The sequence below is a fragment of the Kogia breviceps genome, chromosome 12, assembly GCF_026419965.1.
Source record: "Kogia breviceps isolate mKogBre1 chromosome 12, mKogBre1 haplotype 1, whole genome shotgun sequence".
In the NCBI taxonomy this organism is placed as follows: domain Eukaryota; kingdom Metazoa; phylum Chordata; class Mammalia; order Artiodactyla; family Physeteridae; genus Kogia; species Kogia breviceps.
In genome coordinates, this window is record NC_081321.1 from 62,749,254 (window position 1) to 62,770,434 (window position 21,181).

The window sequence follows — 21,181 nt, forward strand, 5'->3', positions numbered from 1 at the left end:
GCAGTTTTTCATAAGCTTATTTGTCATCTGTATATCTTCTTTGGTAATGTGTCTGTTCAGATCTCTGGCCTATTTTTAATCAGGTTGTTTGTTTTCTTATTGTTGAATATTAAGCATTCTTTGTATAATTTGGAAAACAGTCCTTTAACAGATCTGTCTTTTGCAAATATTTTCTCCCAGTCTGTGGCTTGTATTCTCATGCTTATGACATTGTTTTTCGCAGAGCAGAAGTTTTTAAATTTTAATAAGGCTAGCTTATCCATTATTTCTTTCATGGATCATCCCTTTGGTGTCATATCTAGAAAGTCATCACCATAAGCAAGGTCATCTAGGTTTTTTCCTATGGTATCTTCTAGAAGTTTTTATAGTTTGCATTTAGATCTGTCATCCATTTTGAGTTAATCTTTGTGAAGGGTATAAGGTCTATGTCTAGAGTCACTTTTTTTGTGTGTGCATGTGGATGTCCAGTTGTTCCAGCACCATTTGTTGAAAACACTATCTTTGCTCTATTGTAATGCCTTATCTCATTTGTCAGATAAGTTGACTATCTATATCAGGGTCTATTTCTGGGCTTTCTATTTTGTTCCATTGATCTATTTGTCTAGTCTTTCACCAATAACAACACACTGTCCTGATTACTATAGCTTTATAGTTAGTCTTAAATTGGGTAGTGTCATCCTTGACCTTTGTTATTTTCTTTCAATATTGTGTTGACTATTCTATTTTTTGCCTCTCCATATATACTTTAGAATCATTTTGTCAATATCCACAAAATAACTTTCTGGGATTTTGATTGGGATTGCATTGGATTTATATATCAAGCTGGGAAGAACAATATTGAGTCTTCCTATCTATGAACATGGAATACCTCTCCATTTATTTAGTTCTTTAATTTGGTTGTTAAGAGTTTTGCAGTTTTCCTCATACGGATCTTGTACATATTTTGTTAGATTTGTACCAGTTATTTCATTTTTGTGAATTGCATTGTGTTCTTAATTTCAGATTCCACTTGTTCACTGCTAGTATACAGGAAAGCAATTGACTTATGTGTATTAATCTTGTATCCTGCAAACTTGCTATAATCAATTACTAGCTGCAGGATTTTTTTTTTTTTTTTTTTTGCAGTATGTGGGCCTCTCACTGTTGTGTCCTCTCCCATTGTGGAGCACAGGCTCTGGACGTGAAGGCTCAGTGGCCATGGCTCACTGGCCCAGCCGCTCCGTGGCATGTGGGATCCTCCCCGACTGGGGCACAAACCTGTATCCCCTGCATTGGCAGGAGGACTCTCAACCACTGCGTCACCAGGGAAGCCCTCCAGGATTTTTTTTTGTCAAATCTCTTAGATTTTCTACATAGATGATCACGCCATCTGCAAACAAAGTTTAATTTCTTCCTTCTCAATCTGTATACCTTTTATTAAATTTTCTTCTCTTATGGCATTAGCTAGTACTTCCAGTATGGTACTGAAAAGGAGCAATGAGATGGAATATCCTTGCCTTATTCCTGATTTTAGTGGGAAAGCTTCTAGTTTCTCACCATTAAGTGTGATGTTAGCTGTAGATATATATTTTTTTTTAGTTTTTAAAATCAAGTTGAGGATGTTCCCATTTATTCCTAATTTACTGAGTTTTTATGATGAAGGGGTATTAGATTTTGTCAAATGCTTCTTCTGCATCTATTGCTATGATTTTATTTTTCTTTTTTAGCCTATTGATGTGATGGATTATGTTAATTGATTTCCATTGAATCAGCCTGTGTGGCTGGGATAAATCCCATTTGGTTGTAGTGTATATTTATTTTTATATATTGTTGGATTCAATTTGCTAATATTTTATTGAGAATTTTTGCATCTGTGTTCATGAGATATTGCTCTTTAGCTTTCTTTCCTTGTAATATTTTTGTCTGGTTTTGATATTAGAGTAATGCTAGTGAATTAGCACTAGAATGAGTTAGGAAGTATTCTTTCTGATTCTGTCCTCTAAAAAAGATTGTAGAGAATCAGTATAACTTCCTCCTTAAATGTTAGATCAAGGTACACTTTTAAAGTACAGTTTGTATTTGGAAATCATATGATAGCTTAGGGTGAAAGAGCTCAAATCCTAAGCACAGTGTCCTGAATTATCATCATGGGAAAAGGAAGTGCTAGATCACCTAGAAACATGTCCTTGGTTTGTTTCAGAGCACTCCTCTCCTGATTTCTACAACATTTACTGAAAACCTACTATATGACAGCAGGCATTGTGCTAGGTGCTTGATAATTAATTAATTACACATGCACATATATACACATATATACATATATGTGAATAAATATATATCCATTTATTTTGTTTAAAATTAAAATTTTCTATATTGACATAATTTCAGACCTTTGTTGCAATAAGTGAATAAAGAATTTCTACATATCCTTCACTCAGATTCCTGAAATATTTACATTTAATTATCACTTCTCTTGGAGACTTTCAGCCATGATGTTCCATTATTCTTAAATACTTCAGCGTATATTTCCTAAAAACAAGAACATTCTTTTATATAACCATAGAACAATGATTAAAATAAGGAAATTAGCATTGATGCAAAAGTATTGTCTACTATATGGATTGTATTCAAATTTTGCCAATTGTTCCAATAAGTGTCTGCTATAGGAAAACAAAATTCTGGACCATATGTTGCATTCAATTTTTATTTAATTTGGCATAATTCCTCACTCTTCCTTTGTCTTTCATGACATTGACTTTTTTTAGGAGTACAGGCCATAAATTTTGTAGAATGTCCCTCAGTTTGGGTTTGTCAGATGTTTCTTCACAATTAGATTCAGGATATGACTTTTGGTAGGAATATCACAGAATTGACATTGTCTTCTTCTCAATGCATCATTTCAGGAGACACATAATGCCAATTTATTCCATGTCCCTATATTTAAAGTACTTAGCATCTAGGAGTGGTGATAGGCACACAGAGAAATAACTTTGACGTAGTCTGATTATCACAACAAGTCAGACGTACATATGCGTAGACATCTTTTATTCATTCTTCATATTTTCTTGGCTTACCTTTTTGCTCCAGCCATTGCTGTTGCAGCCAACTATGCTCTGCCACAGCCTTGCCTCAAGTGCATGGAGCATCTCCTCCTTTTGTAGTAGGAATTCTCTGCCACCACCACTTGGGATGCCTGCAGAAACCACTGAGGGGTAGAGCCAGTGAATCAATCATCAATTGATTCTGTGTCAGTCAGTTCTGACAATTCTGAGGCACAATTTACGTAGCTCTTCAAAGGCTCTCATCAGGACAAAGCTCCAGGTACCCACAGTGGTGACCAGCTCAAAAACGTATGCTTGCATTGGCTTTCTTTCCTTCTATTTACCATTCTTCTCCATACTCAACACTCCTGTCTCTTGGAATTACTTCCAAAGCAAACCAACTGCATCTAAACCCTTGTCTCAGACTCTACCTTTCGAGGGAACCCAAGATAAGACATCTGATCTCAGGAGTAGACCTAGGAAGCAGACACCCAGAAAAGGATTCTGGAACTGAATCCCTCGCCAGTCAGACACTTGCACTTTTGGTGGAAAGTGTGGGTGGTGATAACCCCTGGCCTGAATCAGCATCACTAAGACTTTTACTGGTAGATGACTGGGATGAATTATAGGTAGAAGGTCAAGCATTTGCTTATGAACTAAGGATAGCCGTTGAACAGTTGGAAGGCAATGGTAATTATAAGACCTGTGGATTGGCTTATTTTTGTTAAGGGCTCATGAGAACTTAAAAAAAAAAAGAAAAAGAAAAAAGAAAGAAAGAAAGAAAAAAGAAGGGACAGGCTCAAGTTACCAACTTTCAAGTCTAGGCAGGCTGTGAAAACCAGAAAGCATCCAAGGCAGTATTTAAAGAAATGTTTATCTTTCGTATCCACAGAGCAAACTGTGCCCATAATCAGACCCAGGATTGAGTTGTAAGGTAGCATAGCTACAAAGGACACTGAAATACTGTCTTGACAAGTCTTCTATGCCAAAGGCAGGGACCTAAAAGGGAATAAATGGAAACCTGAGACTTGCAACTGTAGCATTTAGATGAACAAGCCTGAGAAATGTCAAAATGTCTTCTGAAATCTGTGTTGGTACAAGTAGCTTCCTCTGCTCTGCTTAAGAATAGCCTACCTTTTCTGGAGACCCTGCAAAAACCTGTATGAAGCAATAGACACATAAACAAAGATCTGTAAGACCTGGTTAATATTTATTTCCCTGAAGGAACTGAGGAGTGAATCCTGAAAGTGCTGGACCAGGGAAGGCAAATGTGGACAGGAGAGAATTAATTGACATTGAAAAACACCTGGAGTTTCATGACATAGCAAGGACACATGGAGCTAGTTCTAATATATTGCTGGGATGGCTCCTTAAAGCTTAGATAGGATGAAGGCCTATAGCAAATGAAGGAGAGATTCTAGAAGTGCCTTGACTTCCTTGAGGAAGGTGTCAGAAGACTCAGGGAGGTTAGAATGTAAGAACAAATGTATAATATTATACCTGAGAACTCACCATCTGACTATGTTACTTGTAAGAGCCCAGTGGACACACCTATCTCCAAGGCAGTAAGAAATACAGTGGTGAGGGTACCATTGGCATCTTTGAGAAGCTCAGTGGTAGTTATCCACTGTAGGTGACAGTAAGAGATGCTGCTATAGGACTGGGCTCCTTAATATTAATTCGATTGATAAGAACACAAAATAGCAGAGGCCAGATGGTAGTACTTGACCAACAGAAGGAAGTGTACATAATTGTGATAATGCAGGGCCAGAACGGCAACCAGAATATCTTCACCCACAGGGCTCTGTTATAATGACTAATATAACAGACCATGGTGTGTCTCAGGGCAAGTTAAATGAGCATCCACTAGGGTGTTACTTGATCTATATGTACAACCACAGGAAAAAAAAAAATCAACAGCTGGTTAAAAGAAGGTAGATGACAGCTGTCTCAGTGGAAAATTGCAACCCCTCACACTCTACAGATCTAAGTGAGTTCTCTGACCCAAAGCTCACCATTTGAATGGGAGGCTGGGTAAAGACCCAGCAATGCTAGCACAAGTATATATACCACATACTTTGCCAACTGTTCTCCAAAAGGACATATGCCCATTTATGGATATATGCCAGATTTGCCCATAAGCCATAGTTTAACTCCTTGTATAAGTTAATCAGGGTGATCCCATTTCCTTTGCCAAAGATTAGCTTGAGCATAGACAGGTAGTTAAATCCTGAACAATGCAACCTGAGGGGTGGGATTCTGCAAGCTTTCCTTGTTTTAAAAAAGAGGCACATGAGAAGGAACAGTCCTTTTATTGCCCATAGATACTGCTATGTGAGCTGCAGCAGCCATATTGAGACCATGAGTTTTCTTGCCTTTTCACTGAGAATAGCAGAGTAGAAGAATCTGATTGAATCTTCATAATATTCAATTCAGAGGTGTTGAATTAACCTGGGAAATACTTGAATCTTCATGAAATTATGAAGTGTTAAATTAACCTGACTCTAACTACTTGTTGTAAGAAATAACTACTATTCACATTCACTTAATGATTTCTGTAAACATTTTAAAAACAGTTTGGATATCACTTAACATTTTTTGAGTTAGGGAAGCAAGCCATGCTCAATATTTAACAATCACTTGTATGTGAATGTGTATGGAAGAGTGTGTTTTATTGGTCATGTATTCATACAAGCAGATGCAGTATAAACTCACACAGATTTGAAAATAATGCACACATCGTGTTCATATTTGAACCTTTCTCATGGATTTTGTGGTGTGTGCCAATATGGTGTTTATATTATATAATTCCTGCTGTGCAAGTAAAGCACTTTTTTTTTTTCCTAAAATGTTTTTTCCCCAAGTATCCTATTATGGATACTGGTTTTGTTAATTATGATTTTTTTTCTTTTTTTAGAATCTAGCAATAATGTTATTGCTGAAATGAATGATTTTCTTTTTCTGAAATATAATCACTGATGCTTGAATGATAGAATTTTAGTACTGTAAACAGGCTTTAGTAATTAATGTGAGAGACTTAAAAGAAATGACTATTAAGTGTGCCTAAATGAATTTTGCAGTAACTGGTATTCTTGGTTTTGTCCTACTAATATACATTAATTCAGAACTTGTATTATGAGTTTGACAGTCTTTTGGAGTAACCAGCACCTTTGATGTTTGCACTAAGATTTTATTTGGAATGCAAGAGAGGTTGAAAGAAGTTTGAGTAGTACACATGTAACTAATTTATTTGAAATCTATCTGAAAGAAATCTACCAGTTTCTGCAAATGCTTTTTAAAAATTCATCATGGATGATTAATGAAAATGCAGAGTATCATATTTTTCTTCTTGCATGTCAACTACGTAGGCAGTTTTGTACAATGAGAAATACTAATGTTTGACATTCCATGTTAAACTACTGTCATGTTTAGCTTCATTGCATGTAATGTAGACCTAGTCCATCTGATCATGTGTTCTGGAGAGTGTTCTTTACTCAATAAAGTTTTAATTTAGTATAAAAAAAAGAAGTAATAAGGGTCATTATCATATAAGCCGCTTTTAGTCAAGTTTTCTGTTACTTAAACCCCAAAATATTCTAACTGATATACAAGGACCCAGGAGAATAATACATAAACCACTGAATAGAATAAGATAAAATTATAAATGCCGCAATGGAAAGGATTTTAAGACAAATTCCTAAGTGAACAAAACAAAACAAGGTGTAGAACAGTTTGTACAGCTCAGACGTCATCTTTTAAGGATATATGTGTATATAACTTAAAATTTGGGGAAGACTATGATTAACCACGATTAACGCTATTAAGTTTTATTGGGATGAATGGGGAGGAAAAAGAGACTTAATTTTAATTGTAGGTATTACCTAATTATTTAAGCTTTTAAAAGGATGTACAATTATTATTTTTAAAATTGAAAAGCTGTTTAAAAAAAAGAGAAAATTGTTAATTTCTAGATAGGCAGGTATTTTCATTAGGATTCTGCAAGAGTCTGGGGACAGCAGACATAGCAATTAAATGTTGATGCCTAAAATGGAGTGAGGCCCCAGATTCAGATAAATGTTTTCACTTCTAGTATTTTCTCTTAATGTGGTATCTTTAGCTATGGCATCTTCTCGGAGTGAAGCTAGAAGGTATAATCCAGAAGAGTAGGGAATACCAGATATCACAACTACAACAGTTTAGCTCCTTTTTTTGAGAGACAGAATATCTAATAAACTGACTGTGGGTGCTAGGGCTGTGTCTCATGTCATTTACCATGTGCATTAATGATTTAGAAGTGGGAAAAAAGGCTACTTACTAATGGAAATCCTTCCTTCGGTTTCACTAATAAGACTATCTGTCTAGAAATTATTTAGGTAAGGAAGATAAAAGAATATTAAGAAAATTGAGAAGAAAATAAAAGAAGAATTACAGCATGAGGGATTTAGGATAGAAATCAAGGAGAAATTTCTGACAGTAAAAACTATCACAGAGGGCTTCCCTGGTGGAGCACTGGTTGAGAGTCCGCCTGCCGATGCAGGGGACGCAGGTTTGTGCCCCGGTCCGGGAAGATCCCACATGCCGCGGAGCGGCTGGGTCCGTGAGCCATGGCCGCTGAGCCTGCTTGTCTGGAGCCCGTGCTCTGCAACCGGAGAGGCCACGACAGTGAGAGGCCCGCGTACCTCAAAAAAAACCCCCCAAAACCAAAAACCAAAAAACCATCACAGATAGAACAGAGGTTAATTATAGACATTGCAGACTTTTCATTATGAAAGTTTAAAAGGAAATTATCATCTGTTTAGGGTGGTATTATTATAGTTAGAATTATAAAGATAAAAGGGACTTCCAGAGCACCTATTCCAAGCCCCGTCATTTTACAGATGACAAAACTGAGCCTGAGAAATTAAAGTGAAAAAGATCACACAGTTAGTTAGCTGTAAAGCCAGAACCAGTGTTCAGTTTCTTATAATAGTCCTTCTTCTATACCACACTTACTGAGAATCATTTTGTCTGAAGACAACTAGGATAAACTAGATGACGTCTCAAAGCCCTTTATAGGTTAAAGACATTAGTCAAGAATTAAAGCCATCATTTACCACAATCAGGGATTTTTTACATCTGGGGCCCATGGACTATGCTGAGAAAGTCTCAACCCTCTAATATTTATGCAAAGTTGTGTGTATGTATGTTGGAAATGTGTAGCTCCCAGTGTCTTCTCATAATGGTCTAACCTAACAGCAAGTATCCCAAAAGCTGAATGTGAGATTAATCTCAGAGAATGATATTAGGAAAAATCATGCAATGAACGAGGTAACCATCATAGAAAGAAACCAAACTCAGCAATGGTGGGGGAGGAGCCAGGGGACTCTCAGGTTCAGCAATCTGGGAATAGTCCCTACAGCACCTGAGTATATCAGCATATTAAAAGCTGAGTGGCCATGGAGGAAAACTGTCAGGTGATGGGGATTTTTGAAATGTCCAGGTGGTCAACTAAAACTGCACCACAGATGTTCTCCCTTAATACCTGTTTAAAAAATGAAAAAAAGTCTAGAAAATCCACCAATTCAGCATCCCCAAAATGAAATGGTCATATCCCAAAGTTAAAAAAGAAAGAGAGAGAGAGAGAGAGAAATAAAAAATAGGGACACAAAGGAACATAATATTCTGAAATGGAGCAGAGAAGAACGAATGAGCTTACTTCTTAACTTTGCCCTTTCATCCACCTACCCATCTCAAGCTATACCGATAATGATACCAAATATCTGAGATTCATGCTAATATCCCCAAATTTGCAGAGAAACAAAACGAATGCATCTCCTTACATTTTCTTACTGTACATTACTAGAAATAGCTGCAAGAAAGGCTGGTGATGTGGAGCTGACCCTTTACAATGAAAGTGAAACTCCAGGGCTACTCACTCAGATGGGGAGATAATCTGATGTCTGAGGCTATTTCCCTATGGGAATGAGATAAGAGATATGAGCTAGAATAAACACTCACTGAAGATAACATGACCCAGGTTTTCTCATGCAGGCTGTATCTTGCCTCAACAAGGCTTATGCCTCCCCCACCATTTCCTCAAGGAATGGAAAAGTAAACAGATTGTCCTCAAACAATCTAAGAGTGGAAATGAAACTGGACTCAGATACGGAGGAAAGAAAGTAAAGATGTTACCCACACCACATCACAACAAATGGAATGTCTGGAGTGCCTTCGAAGCCTAAGCAAGAGAAGAAGAAATGGCACAGCAACCATGCAAGCACGCTATACCAGAGAACGTACGTAAATTTCCTCAGGTCATAGAATCAAGATGACAGAAATAGGATTGAAACCCAGGTGGCCTGACTAGCATGGAAAGTATGGATAGAAGAGTGTTTCTTAAATAGGATAAAGCAGCTGAGCCAATTTTAGTTCGATTTCCAACTCTGTTTGATTCTTAGGTGTAAATAAGCCAATGAGGGAAGAGCCCCTGGTTGCTGATCTAATACCTTAGGGGGCATAAGCTAATCAGGGTATATCCTTCCAGTGATGGACTAGGAGCGTGGGGAAGAGGTCAGGGGCAGTAGTGCCAGGGAACATTATGGAAGTAGCCTGGTAACAGTCTAGGCCTACAACATTTACCATACATCCATACTGTCCTAATGAAGCCCTCATATAAGTTTACTCTTTTAATATCCTCCTGAACAGGTAACATGGCAGGGGTCCAGCATAGTGAATCAGAGCTCTATTAGCACTGAGATAAGCGGGGACCCGGGACCCTCTACGAGAGTGCTTGCATTTGCACCTGGACAAAGGTCTCCTTAAGCAACAGAATACGAAGAAACTATAAGGGACGAAAAATAACTACACGCATGCACAGTTAGGGCAATTATCAACAATAAGATACAAAAAGGTCATAAACTAGCTGCCATTTTGGAGGTGTGGGGAACAAAGGCATGGTATTTCCCCAAATCCCTGCACACAGTAGCACCAAGGGGCTGGGCAGACCACCTAAGCACCCCACCTCCAGCCCAACCCACCAATCGGCCCCTACCAGTCATCCCATTGAAGGAACCAGCCTGCCCTCCTTGGAGCAAGCAAGGGCACCTGTTACTTGGTTTCACTCCCTCATGCTGCAGCACAAGTCCCAGTAAAGCCTTACCTGAATTTCTCATCTGGCCTCTTATCAATTTCTATTGATTAAAGGGTCCAAGGACTCAGGTCGGTAACAGCACCGCATCCCTAAATTAAACACATGTCAAGTTCCACATATTCCCCATAAAAATTCCACATATTATAATTCTCTAATTTGATTTTATTTACACCAGTGACATAAGGGTAAGGAGGGGCAAGATGAAGATTGAATTGTTGAAGTGAAAATTTCTGTCCATGTTAAAAGGTGTCTGAAAGCAGTTTGGAGCTCCAAAGGCAGAACCCTAATTCTGACTAGTTCTGCACACTGGGTGGAAGAGTCAAAACCAAAATTATTGGTTTGGGCCACGACCAAAAGAATGAAAATGTTGCTTTTTCTCAGGCTGAAACGAGAAAAAGCAACAGTGCTGGAACACAGACATAGCCAGCCACAAAGTTAACAGGGAAGCTATTATTCCCCCCCCCCCTCGCGATAGAGCATCTGTCAAATGCCATATCCACCCCTCTTTGAGTGATACCGTTGTCTTGCCAGTGATGCCCAGACCCACTTTGCTATTTTCGTTTATTACTAGACTACCCAATTACTGAACGGGCCCTCTCCTCATGACAGCATCCAATCCCCGGTTAATCCTCTTTTCCTAATCCCGCCTCAGAAACAGCATCCAATCCAGAACTGATCCCCGCTCTCCCTAGACCCTACAGACTCCTTTGGCGGGAACCTAAACTTTACAAAAGACGCTTTCTCCTCCCTTTTCCAGTGGTATCCAAGCTTCCTCTGGAGTGCCCTTCCTCTTGATTTACAAATAAATCTGACGTTATCGGATTGCAGGCTTTTTCCCGATTTGGCTTTAACATGAGACAGGTTAGTATCAGGATCTCTACTAGATGTTACACGATTTTTGCTAAATCGTCCTCTGCCCAGTTTGGATTTTCGATTTTTAATAGCTAAAAACAAAGATAAATGCTTTCTATAACAGTCCCATCAGCACATTTCTAGAAAGCAATCCCCTCCACCCCCCCATGCAGCCCTAATATCCGTTTAATAATGGCTTTAGTCATTTTATCTTGTTCGCATTTCAGCGAATTGAGTTTAAATGACTTCAGTTCTGAATTCCTGGATTACATGAAAATGTAGCAGATGAGGGCGTGCAGGCTTTGAGGGCGTACATTCTTAATGTGGTTATTCTTAATTCAAGACCAATCAGGGCAGGTTGCGATCATTTTTAACAGGCTTCTTCAGGAGGAAATCCCAAGCTTTATCCGTGTTTTCCCGGGCGCCCCCCGGAGGCATAAATTGCGGGATGACCTTTTTGAATGCGGAGGAAGGGGTGCGTCTTTCGTCTTCTGGAGCGATGCACATCTGGATTCAAGCCTGAGAGCCCAAAACCTAGTACCTGGAGCGAAGTGATGGTTCCACTCCGGTTCTCTGAGAAGGGGTCCCGGGGGTCTCGTATCGGGACAGTGGGGTTTGCGGGCTTGGCCGCCCCGACTGCCGGTGATCCCAAATCTCGGCTGCGCCTCTCCGGAGCCCTGCTTTCGTTCCCGTGCCGCCGCTTGGTTTCCCACGTTAACTACCCGGTTGCCCAGCAGCCGCCTCCCCGGGGTAGCCAGAGGCGCACAGCTGCCTGCGGCGCTGGCCCGCTCGCGAGTGGCAGCGCCCACGCCCAGAGCCTTCCGCCCGCCTGCCCCGGCGCAGTGCAGCAGAGCGCGCTCCCGCTCCGGCCGGCCCGGCACGCGCGCACGCGCGCAGGGACTCGTGCTCCCCGAGGGGGGAGGGGGCAGAGGGGGCGTCACGGGGGGAAGGGAAGGAGGAGGAGGAGGCGGCCGCGTTGCCTCCGGCGGGGCTCGAGGTCGCCCTCGCGCTCGCCCTCCGCCTTGCCCGAACCCCGCGAGGGTGAAACGCTTTCTCCCGGCATGCAGCGGGAGGAGGGATTTAACACCAAGATGGCGGACGGCCCGGATGAGTACGAGACCGAAGCGGGCTGTGTGCCCCTTCTCCATCCAGAGGTGAGAAACGGCGCCGAGCGCATTCCTAGCCCTGCGATCCTCCAACCTTTCTCCCCCTGACTTGCAGGGGGCGGTGGCCTGCGTGTTCGGGGTAGTGGAACGCGCGGAAGTTGGGGAGGGCGGGGAGGCAAATCCAGGCCCGAGCGCGGCTGTGAGCGGATAACGGGGGAGGAGATAGCGGGGCGGGCCCGGCCGGGGCGGGCTCTGGGACGCCGTCCCTGGCTGTGCCTGGAGGACAGAGGTGGAGATGTTGACGATTCTACTCTGTCGCCGCTGCTCGCGAGTGCACTGGCGGCGGGGGCCTGGTGCTGGTTTGGAACCGCACGTTAAGCTCCTAGTCCTGCTCCAAGCCTCTCGGGGCGAAAAGGAAGCGCGTCTGGTTTTGATTTCTTCTCTTTTCCTTCGCCAGAGCGAATGACGGTATCTATTCCTCCCATTTGGCTCACTGTTGGGGAGTGTAGGGGACGAACACAGTTTTTTGGCCAAAGTGATGTCCTTCCCGTGATGCCATAGGCAGCACCTCGGGGCCCCTTGTGTCGGATGTCCTTCTTTGAGCGTTTGTCCTTAAGCGATTAAAAAGAGAGGTCAAAACTTTTGGGAATAGACCCACGCTCGCAATTAGCTTGTCAAAGTACCGTGTTTTTTCGGGGGTGGGGGGCGGGAGCCAGAGGAGGGCAGTGCAACACGTTTCACATCACATGAGTATCTTCACCTGTAAGTAAACAGTGCCCCTCTCCAAGATCAGTAGCATTCTGTTAGTTTATAGCTGGGCTAGTGCTAGTTCAGGCCTGGAAGCAATTCTTGATGCTTTCCGGGTTTTTAATGATCCACAGTGATGTGCGGAGGGCAGCAGCAAAGCTTGCTGAAGAACTCCTGTAGTTTTTATGAGCTTAAGGGATGAAGACAATCTTTGTGTTGTAGTACGGTGAACAAACATGGAAGTCTCTACCTGGTTATCTTGCATTAGAATGATTCTGTTTATTTCTGGAGTTGGGATTATAGCATGCTTATATTACTTAGAATAATATAAATACAAGCACTTACCCATGTTATAGGTTAATACTCATCACCTCATTCATCACTTTGACTTATCAAAAACAATGGCACAGTTCCTTAGGAATATACCTGGGCCACTCTCAATGAAAAGGCTACTTTGGATTTCTGACAAACAGAGTTCTACAGTAAAACTAAACATTTTTTTTTGACCAAAGTGGTAAAAAAAAATTCTCAGAATTGGCATCGGAGACATCCCTCTTTTAGTTCACACTTTGGGCCCTAAAAATATATCAAGAAATAGACAAAGTTTTCAGATGATGCATTGAAAATGTTGCTAAGGAATATTTCTATTCATCTACTCCTGTGAAAGTATTTTAAATACTTAAATATTGATTCTATGTATTTTAACATAACTCTTCGCTCTTCATAAACCTTTGCTTTGTGAAATAGTTCATTGTTTGGTACTTTAGGAATAATTTCAACAGGCAACAAATCCAGAAATTGCTTGGTATAATGTAATGGCTTGTGTAGGCTTGCAATTTAGAGACCAGTCTTCAGGTTGCCATTTAATAGACTATTACTAGAAAATCAACTTCCTCATCATTGAAACTGGAAGTTGAGATAGATGATATCTACCATTCCTTTTTGCTTGACAAACACAAGGTCCACTTAGTTTAGGCGTTTTGAGTCTTAAGCTCATAACTACCAGGCCTAAGGTCTTTCTGCATTTTTCCTGTGGTTAGTTTTGCATTCACACCTGCTACGGACCTGGTATAGTTCTGCTGCTTCCTTGCTGTGCATTCTTGGGCAAGCTACTTCCCTGAGTTTTAGCTTCATGATTTAAAATAATGGGATGAAATAATAATAACTAATAAGCTAAGGATTAAGTGAGATAATATGTTCTTTTTTGTTGTTAAAGTAAGCGGTGTCTTCCTACTCCCTTGGAAAGAAACCTAGCAAACCTTTTTTGCTTTAGTAAGCAAATAAAATAATAGTACCTTTAACTCGTTTTTGGAGAGAACTTAGACTTTTGGTCAAACTTGGGTTCCAATTCTGGATTTGTAGTAATTAGCCAAGTAACCTGAGACAGGTTCTTAATCTCTTAAAGCCTCAGTTTGTTCATCAGAAAATGGAGATGCTGCCTAGTTCACTTGGCTTTAAAGGATTAGGTGAGACTCTTGTTGAGGTTTAAGAACTGGCACATTGTAGGTGCTCAGTTAATGTTACTCCTTTCTCCACCAGAAGGAGGGGCGGTGTTATACATTTATTTTGATTTTGATGACTGGTGTAGAAACTTGTGTGGGTTTTAATTTAGTGGAATAGGATCTTGCAGGAACAAGTTTATTTTACTTTTTATGTTCAAATTTAACGCTGTGTCACAAAAGTAGATTCTCACTATTTGTTGAATAGATGAGTTATTTGTGGGATAAAGAAACTAGCTATCCTTAAATCTCCTGTTAGTATGCAGACTGCTCCCTGTTAAAACCTTTCTTAGAGGATTATGTAATTAGATTAACAACGAACCCTTCTTTTTAGAGATATTTGCTATGAGAGAACCTTACTTTTCAATTAATTAAATAATCCATTCATTTAGTCAGTCACTTAAACATTTGTTTATCTTGAGACTTCAGTATATTTGTGGTAAATACAGTGAGAAACAGTATAGGATACTGGTCAAGAGCCAAGACTCTGGTGACAAATGGAGAATCTAGGTTCTGCCACTTACTATCATCATGGTCAAATTACATTTTACGCTTTTGTGAAATTAGGATAATAGTACCTACCTCTTAGAGTCGTTGTGAGTATTAACTAGAATAATGTTTGTAAAGCAGTCGTCACAGACCTAGGCATGTAGACTGTCAAGCAAAGGTAAAGGGCTCTGACTTATAATGCTGTTGACTTTGTTTTCTGATGAAATAAGATTGTTTTATTTTAATGGAAGAAATTGGAGACTATTTGGAAAAAGATAAACTGATTATCAGGGGATTAGGGTGCTAATCCCAGCTCTTCCGTTTTAGGCTAGTGGACATTTAAACTACACTTAGTTTCTTTGCTTTTAAGATAAAGAGGCTAGACTGGATGCTCTCTTCAGATTTCTTTAAGCTCTAATGCTCTGTTGTATGTTGTGATTTTTCAAGATTGATAGGCTTGAGCATCTATCTGCTAGATGCGTAGCACTGTACTAGGTTATATGGGTGAAAATAGAATAAATAGAATAGCTTCTGCTCTCCAGAAGTTAATGATCCAGTTGGAAAGATATCAGAATACAAATAAGTGCTGAAATGAGAAGTGTAGCCTGTAAGTAGGTTCGGATTCCTGTTATCTAGAATGGTTAGAAGTAAAACTTCAGCAGAGATAAAGACCATATGTTGGTCTACAGATCCAGCTGGCTTGCTGTCACCAGCCTTCCGTTTCACTCACTAGTACGTCCTCAGTAAGCCTTCTCTGCTCTTTCATAGAATGAGGCCACAATACTCCCTTCAGCCAGAGTATTATTATAAGGGCTCTCTGTCTCAGCAAGGTCTGACTCAAGAGCTTTGAACTGGATTGCCTAGATTACCTGGGGCTTTCATCTCTTGCTTGCTCCCTTTTTTTCCTCAATTTCAAACTTCTATTACTGCCTTTTCTCTAGTGTCTCATTTTTTTTTTAATGGTAACTTTTTTGCTTCACATTAAATTTGTCCATATTCATGTCTCATTTTTTCTCTGTTTTGAATATTAAACTGAAGAACTACTACATCTCCTGTCTTTACAGATTTTACAAGATCTATTTTTTGAAACTTTTCTTTAGTGAAAGTGATTTTGCCTTTTTCCATTACTAAATATTTTTGCCCTATTATATAGAGATACACATGTGGACACATATATAAATTAACTCATTTGTTTTCATAAAGCAGATAGAAAGTTACTTTGAAAATTTCTTTTTCTGATAGATTGCTGGCACACTTTTTCCCTTCAAAACATGTCTTTCTGTCAGTCTTTAGGATCTGATGCCTTTTTTATTCAGCAGAAATGCTATAGGCCAAATACTTGTAATTTAGATTTAAAAATACTATACCCTAAGCATAGTAATTACTGAGTCAATATATGAAAATGAAAATGTAACTAATTGGTGACCTCATGGATTGTGGTAAAGCCAAAGTTGAAAATTACTGACCTGTAGAACCAAAAAATTATATTTGATTGTGAGAAATGCCATTTTACTGTTTTGACATCTTTATTTTGTTTTGATCCCTATTTTTATTTAATTTGTGAGACCTATCTCAAAAGTATTTATTAAGAGGTGACTGTGGAGTGGGTAAATATAAGAGGATGCAGGTTAAAAGTGAGAGTGCTGGTGTTTGGCTGTTTGAGTTCAAATCCTAGTTCTGTACTTACTAGCTTTGTGACTCTGGGCAAGTTATTGAACTGTGTTCCAATTTTCCAGACTAAAATGGGAATATAATAACCCCTACCTCATGAATCTGTCGTGAAGATGAAATGAGAGAATATATATAAAGTTCTATGTCTGGCACTTAGTAACACAATACATGTTAGGTATTAATGTTATGATTAGTTATTAATATCTCAAGCAATAGTAGTATACCTATATTAGATATTGAGGCAACTGTCTAGGTAGCTAAGATAACGAAAATTGGTTGTCTGGGGTTTGAGGAGAGGACAGGCAGAGTACTCTTTATTATAAGCCTTTTTTGCACTATTTAATGTTCTTAAAGATGTGTGATTTGATATGAGGAGTGTTTGTTGAGCATCTAAGTATGGTCTTGATGCTTTGATAGGCCATAGAGTAATGAGGAATACAGAATAAGGCATTGTAAAATAACAAAAGATAAATTGGAGACCTTCAGATCCCTCAGGATAGATGAACGTGTGTGTACGTGTGTGTGTATTTTGTTAAAAATTTAAAATGCATTGTGGACCTCCTTTCCTCTAGAGAGTATCCTAAGCGTGTGTTAGGGTAGTTAGGGTGGGTTAGTCATTTAAAGTGTCTTGATGTAGTGTGCTTTTAACGGAACTCCCAACAGCCACATAATCCAGAAAGATGTTATTTCAATATCAGGGTTATGTGAAATTCTCTTTCAAAGCATCATCTATTTCTAATATTATTTTATGATTAGATTCTGTAACAGATAGGTAATTCAAAAATAAAATAGCAAATAGTTTAAGCTTTGGAATTTAAAAAGTTGATTCAAGGCAGTATTATATTTATAAAATATGCAAGTAAAATTCTCACCCAGTGCAATAATTATCCATTTGTGGGATGATATCTTCTGTTAAATCCTCCTTAAAATAGAGCTACAGGCAGCTAGTTTGAAAGTAGAGTGAAACTTGAGCCTTCTTTAAATGAGATATTATGAAGAACTTAATTTCCTGAATTATAGAGGGTTAACAAAATATTTTTGATTTTTGTCTCAATTAGTGTTGAAAATTTTCCAAATGAATTACTCTACTTTCTAGGGTTAATAATACTAAATATGACAGAATCTTTCTTTGGTAAATCAGAATATTATAGTTTCTTAGGCTCATCTTTCTGATTACTGATAATTATTGTTGAGGAGATGGAAATGATAGGGCTAAATGTACCTGAAGGGGTTTCTTTGTATATATGTCAGATAACTTGTGTTTTTTATCAGTTGTTTTATACTAGAAAAAATCAAGTGAAAAATACTGTTAATTACTGATTGAGATGTTACTGTACCCTCATTCAGTTTTTAAAAATGTGTGTGTGTGTGTGTGTGTGTGTGTGTGTGTGTATTATGAACATCTGTTAATTTATGAAGATTTAATGAAGGGTGAACAAAACTGGTGACCAAAACTATTATCATTAAAATAAATGAACGAATGAACGAATGAAAAATCCCTTTTGTGAGCTGAAGAAGTTGCTTGTCATATTAGTTAGAATCCTTGGATTGCAGATGTCACCAACCTTTTAAAAATCAACTTGGGCAAAAAAGGGAATTTACTGGTCCACATAACCCAAACTCAGGATGGCAGGGGTGCAGTTGGGCTCAAGGATAATTGGAACCTGAGCTGAGCATGTCACCAAGACAATCTTCTCTCTCTCCTCATCTCTGCCCTTCAGCTTCATTTTCTCCTAACGCAGAGCAGCTTCTTTCTTCTGTGTAGTGGGGACATGGATGCCAGTGTTAATATCTCAAATCTCAGCTGACCATTAGAGAGGGACTGCATGTCTTTTCTTATTCCACATTGGAAAGCGGCAGTGTGTCCACTCCTATGACCACGGGAGAGGGTCTGAACTTTGCCAAGCTATCTTGCTTGGAGTTGGAGGAGGAACAGTTTCCTTAAAGCAGGAATGCTAGCAGGGAAACTGTTTCTGTCCTCTGTACTCTTAGTGTGAAGAACTGTTTGTTTGCTTTGTTCCAGTCTTCTAGTTTTTACGTACTTTGAGATGCTGTAATTACACTGCACTCATTATTAACAGTAAATGTTCTAGTTGAGCTACTGAATAGCATGCTGCATGAATAATGTAGACCAAGGTTGGGAAACTTTCTCTGTAAAGGCCAGATAGTAAGAATTTTCAAGTTTGTGGGCCATGTAGTCTCTGTAGCAACTACTCAGCTCAGTGGTGGTTGTAAGAAAGCAGATGTAGACAATATGGAAATGAATGGGTGTGCTGTGTTTCAATAAAACTATATATATAAAATCAGGTGCTGGGCGAGATTTGAACTGTGGACTCTATTTGCCAGCTCTGATCTAGATAATACATAGGAACTCCAAGAAATTTATGTTAAAATATATGATATTTCAGTGCGTTAAATCCCATTAACCACTGGTGTGCAATAACTTCATCAGAACTAGATTTGCATGGTAGATGGGTTGGGTAAAGAATGTGTGTGTGTGTGTGTGTGTGTGTGTGTGTATTAGAACCTTATGAGAACTTTGTTAGAATACACGTGTTTCCGTATACACCTCTCACAGTTTCTAATTTAGTATTTGGGTTTGTGGTATGTATGTTTTGAAAAACTTTTAGAGGTGATTCTGATAATCCCATACTTTATCCTCCCCTCTCTGATATGCACTTGATGTGTGGGAAAAGTTTTATTACTTCTTTTTTTTTACACGAGGAGGAGGAAAGTAGCTAATTTTACATTTAAGGTATGAGGCATTGTATTGTGTGCTTTTCATGTTATCTCCTCAATCTGATGGATAATCACAATGGTAATTGCTAACAGTTACCAAATTATAACTGAACTAGCCACTGTCCTAAACAGTTTTGCTCATTCATGTAATTCTCACACCTTTTTTAATACCTTTTTTACAAATGAGAGGATTGAGGCATAGAGAGGGTAAGTAACTTGCTGGTAAGTGGCAGAACTGAATTAGAATCCAGGTTCAAACTGCTTGAATCCAGTTGCCCATTTTGTAGTGTGATAGTGATGATACAGAGTTGATTGAATAGTTAGCTGTGATGGCAAAAGTCCTCATTTATTGGAAAAATGTTTTTAATAGACAATTTTTTAGACTAGTTTGAGGTTCACAGCAACATTGAGCAGAAAGTACAGAGAATTCCCATATACCCTGTGTCAACAACTTGCCCCAGAGGTGGCACATTTGTTACAGTTGATGAACCTGTGTTGACACATCATTATCACCCAAAGTCTGTACTTTACGTTAGGGTTCACTTTGGGGTTTTAATATGGGTTTTGACAAATGTATAATGACATGTATCCACTATTACAGTATCATACAGAATAGTTTCACTACCCTAAAAATCTTCTGTGTTCCACCTACTCATCCCTCCCTCTCTGCTAACGCTGGCAACCACTGATCTTTTTGCCGTCTCCATAGTTTTCCCTTTACCATAATGTCATGTACAGTTGATCCTTGAACAACACATGTTTGAACTGTGTGGATCCACTTATGCACGGATTTTTTTCAGTAGTAAATACTACAGTACTATGTGCATCTTACAATCAACAGCATCTTTGATTCTGAGGAATCCTGCCTCTACATAAAGTTTAGAACAGCACTTGACACATAGAGTTAGCCATCATCTGTTTTATAATCTTTCCTTTCTTTCTGCCGTTGAAGATTATGAGAGAGAATTGTAACAGATTGTTAAATCTGTTTCTACCTTGGAGGTTTTTTCTCCCTTCACTGTAATTATAAATACTCATTAATCTTCATTCATAATTCTGTAACTATAATCATGAATAAACTGTAGACATTATTTTCTAAGGAAATTTTGCTTTCTGATAGAACACTTGATATAAATATCCAGATCTTACAGCTGTTTATGTAAGAACTTAATTAACTTGATTTCATAAGTTCCCATTATTTATACTTGCTTTTTCCTTATTTGTCTCCTTTTCCCTGTGGGTAATTGTATGTTACTAAGTCCAAAAAAAGACCACTCTTGGGGAAAAAAATTGACAAACTAGAATCTAGCAGACCAAATAAAAACTTAAACTTTCTGAAATATCCTAATGTGATTTATTTTGTATTGTTGAATAGTATATGAATTTTCAAGGTATCAGAAATTTAAATTCCAGCATGGGCTTTTGGCTTTTAAAAGAAAGCAGCACAGGATTATTGTCAAAAAAAATTTTAATAGTACAGAAGGCTATATAGTAGAAGGTAAAAGCATATATAAATGTATATTTCATATACATGCTTATATACATTTATTTCCTTGTTTTTGTTACATAAATGGTATCATACAATGTTACAAAATTTACATTTTTTCTGAATACACTTTGGCCATGGTTTCATCTTAGCGTTTGATGATCTTTCCCATTCTTTGTAATGTCTAGACCTGCCTTGTCCAATATGGTAGCCACCAATGACATGTGGCTATTTAAATTTAAATTGATTAAAATGAATAAAATAAAAAATTGAGCTTTTCAGTCATATTAGTCACATTTTAAGTGTTTATTAGCCATGTGTGACTAGTGACTACTGTTTTAAACAGCACAGAAGTATAGAATATATCAGTAATTGCAGAAAGTTGTGGGACAACACTGGTCTGGACAGTTTTTTAAAAATTTATGTCTTTTAAAAATATTTTT

General features: G+C 38.7%; 1 protein-coding gene across 2 annotated transcripts in view; it reads left to right on the plus strand.

Annotated features, from left to right (window-relative positions):
• Window positions 1-21,181, plus strand: part of ZDHHC17 (zinc finger DHHC-type palmitoyltransferase 17) — a 238,643-nt gene that overhangs the window by 120,456 nt on the left and 97,006 nt on the right. The window contains exon 1 of one of the 2 annotated variants that reach the window (XM_059081716.2): window positions 11,973-12,155. The exons of the other annotated variant lie outside the window; for it this stretch is intronic. Within the exon in view, the coding sequence (XP_058937699.1) occupies window positions 12,063-12,155 (93 nt within the window). The 5' untranslated portion in view covers window positions 11,973-12,062. Of the gene's footprint in view, window positions 1-11,972; window positions 12,156-21,181 lie in introns of those variants that run through there. 2 annotated transcript variants of the gene reach the window in all.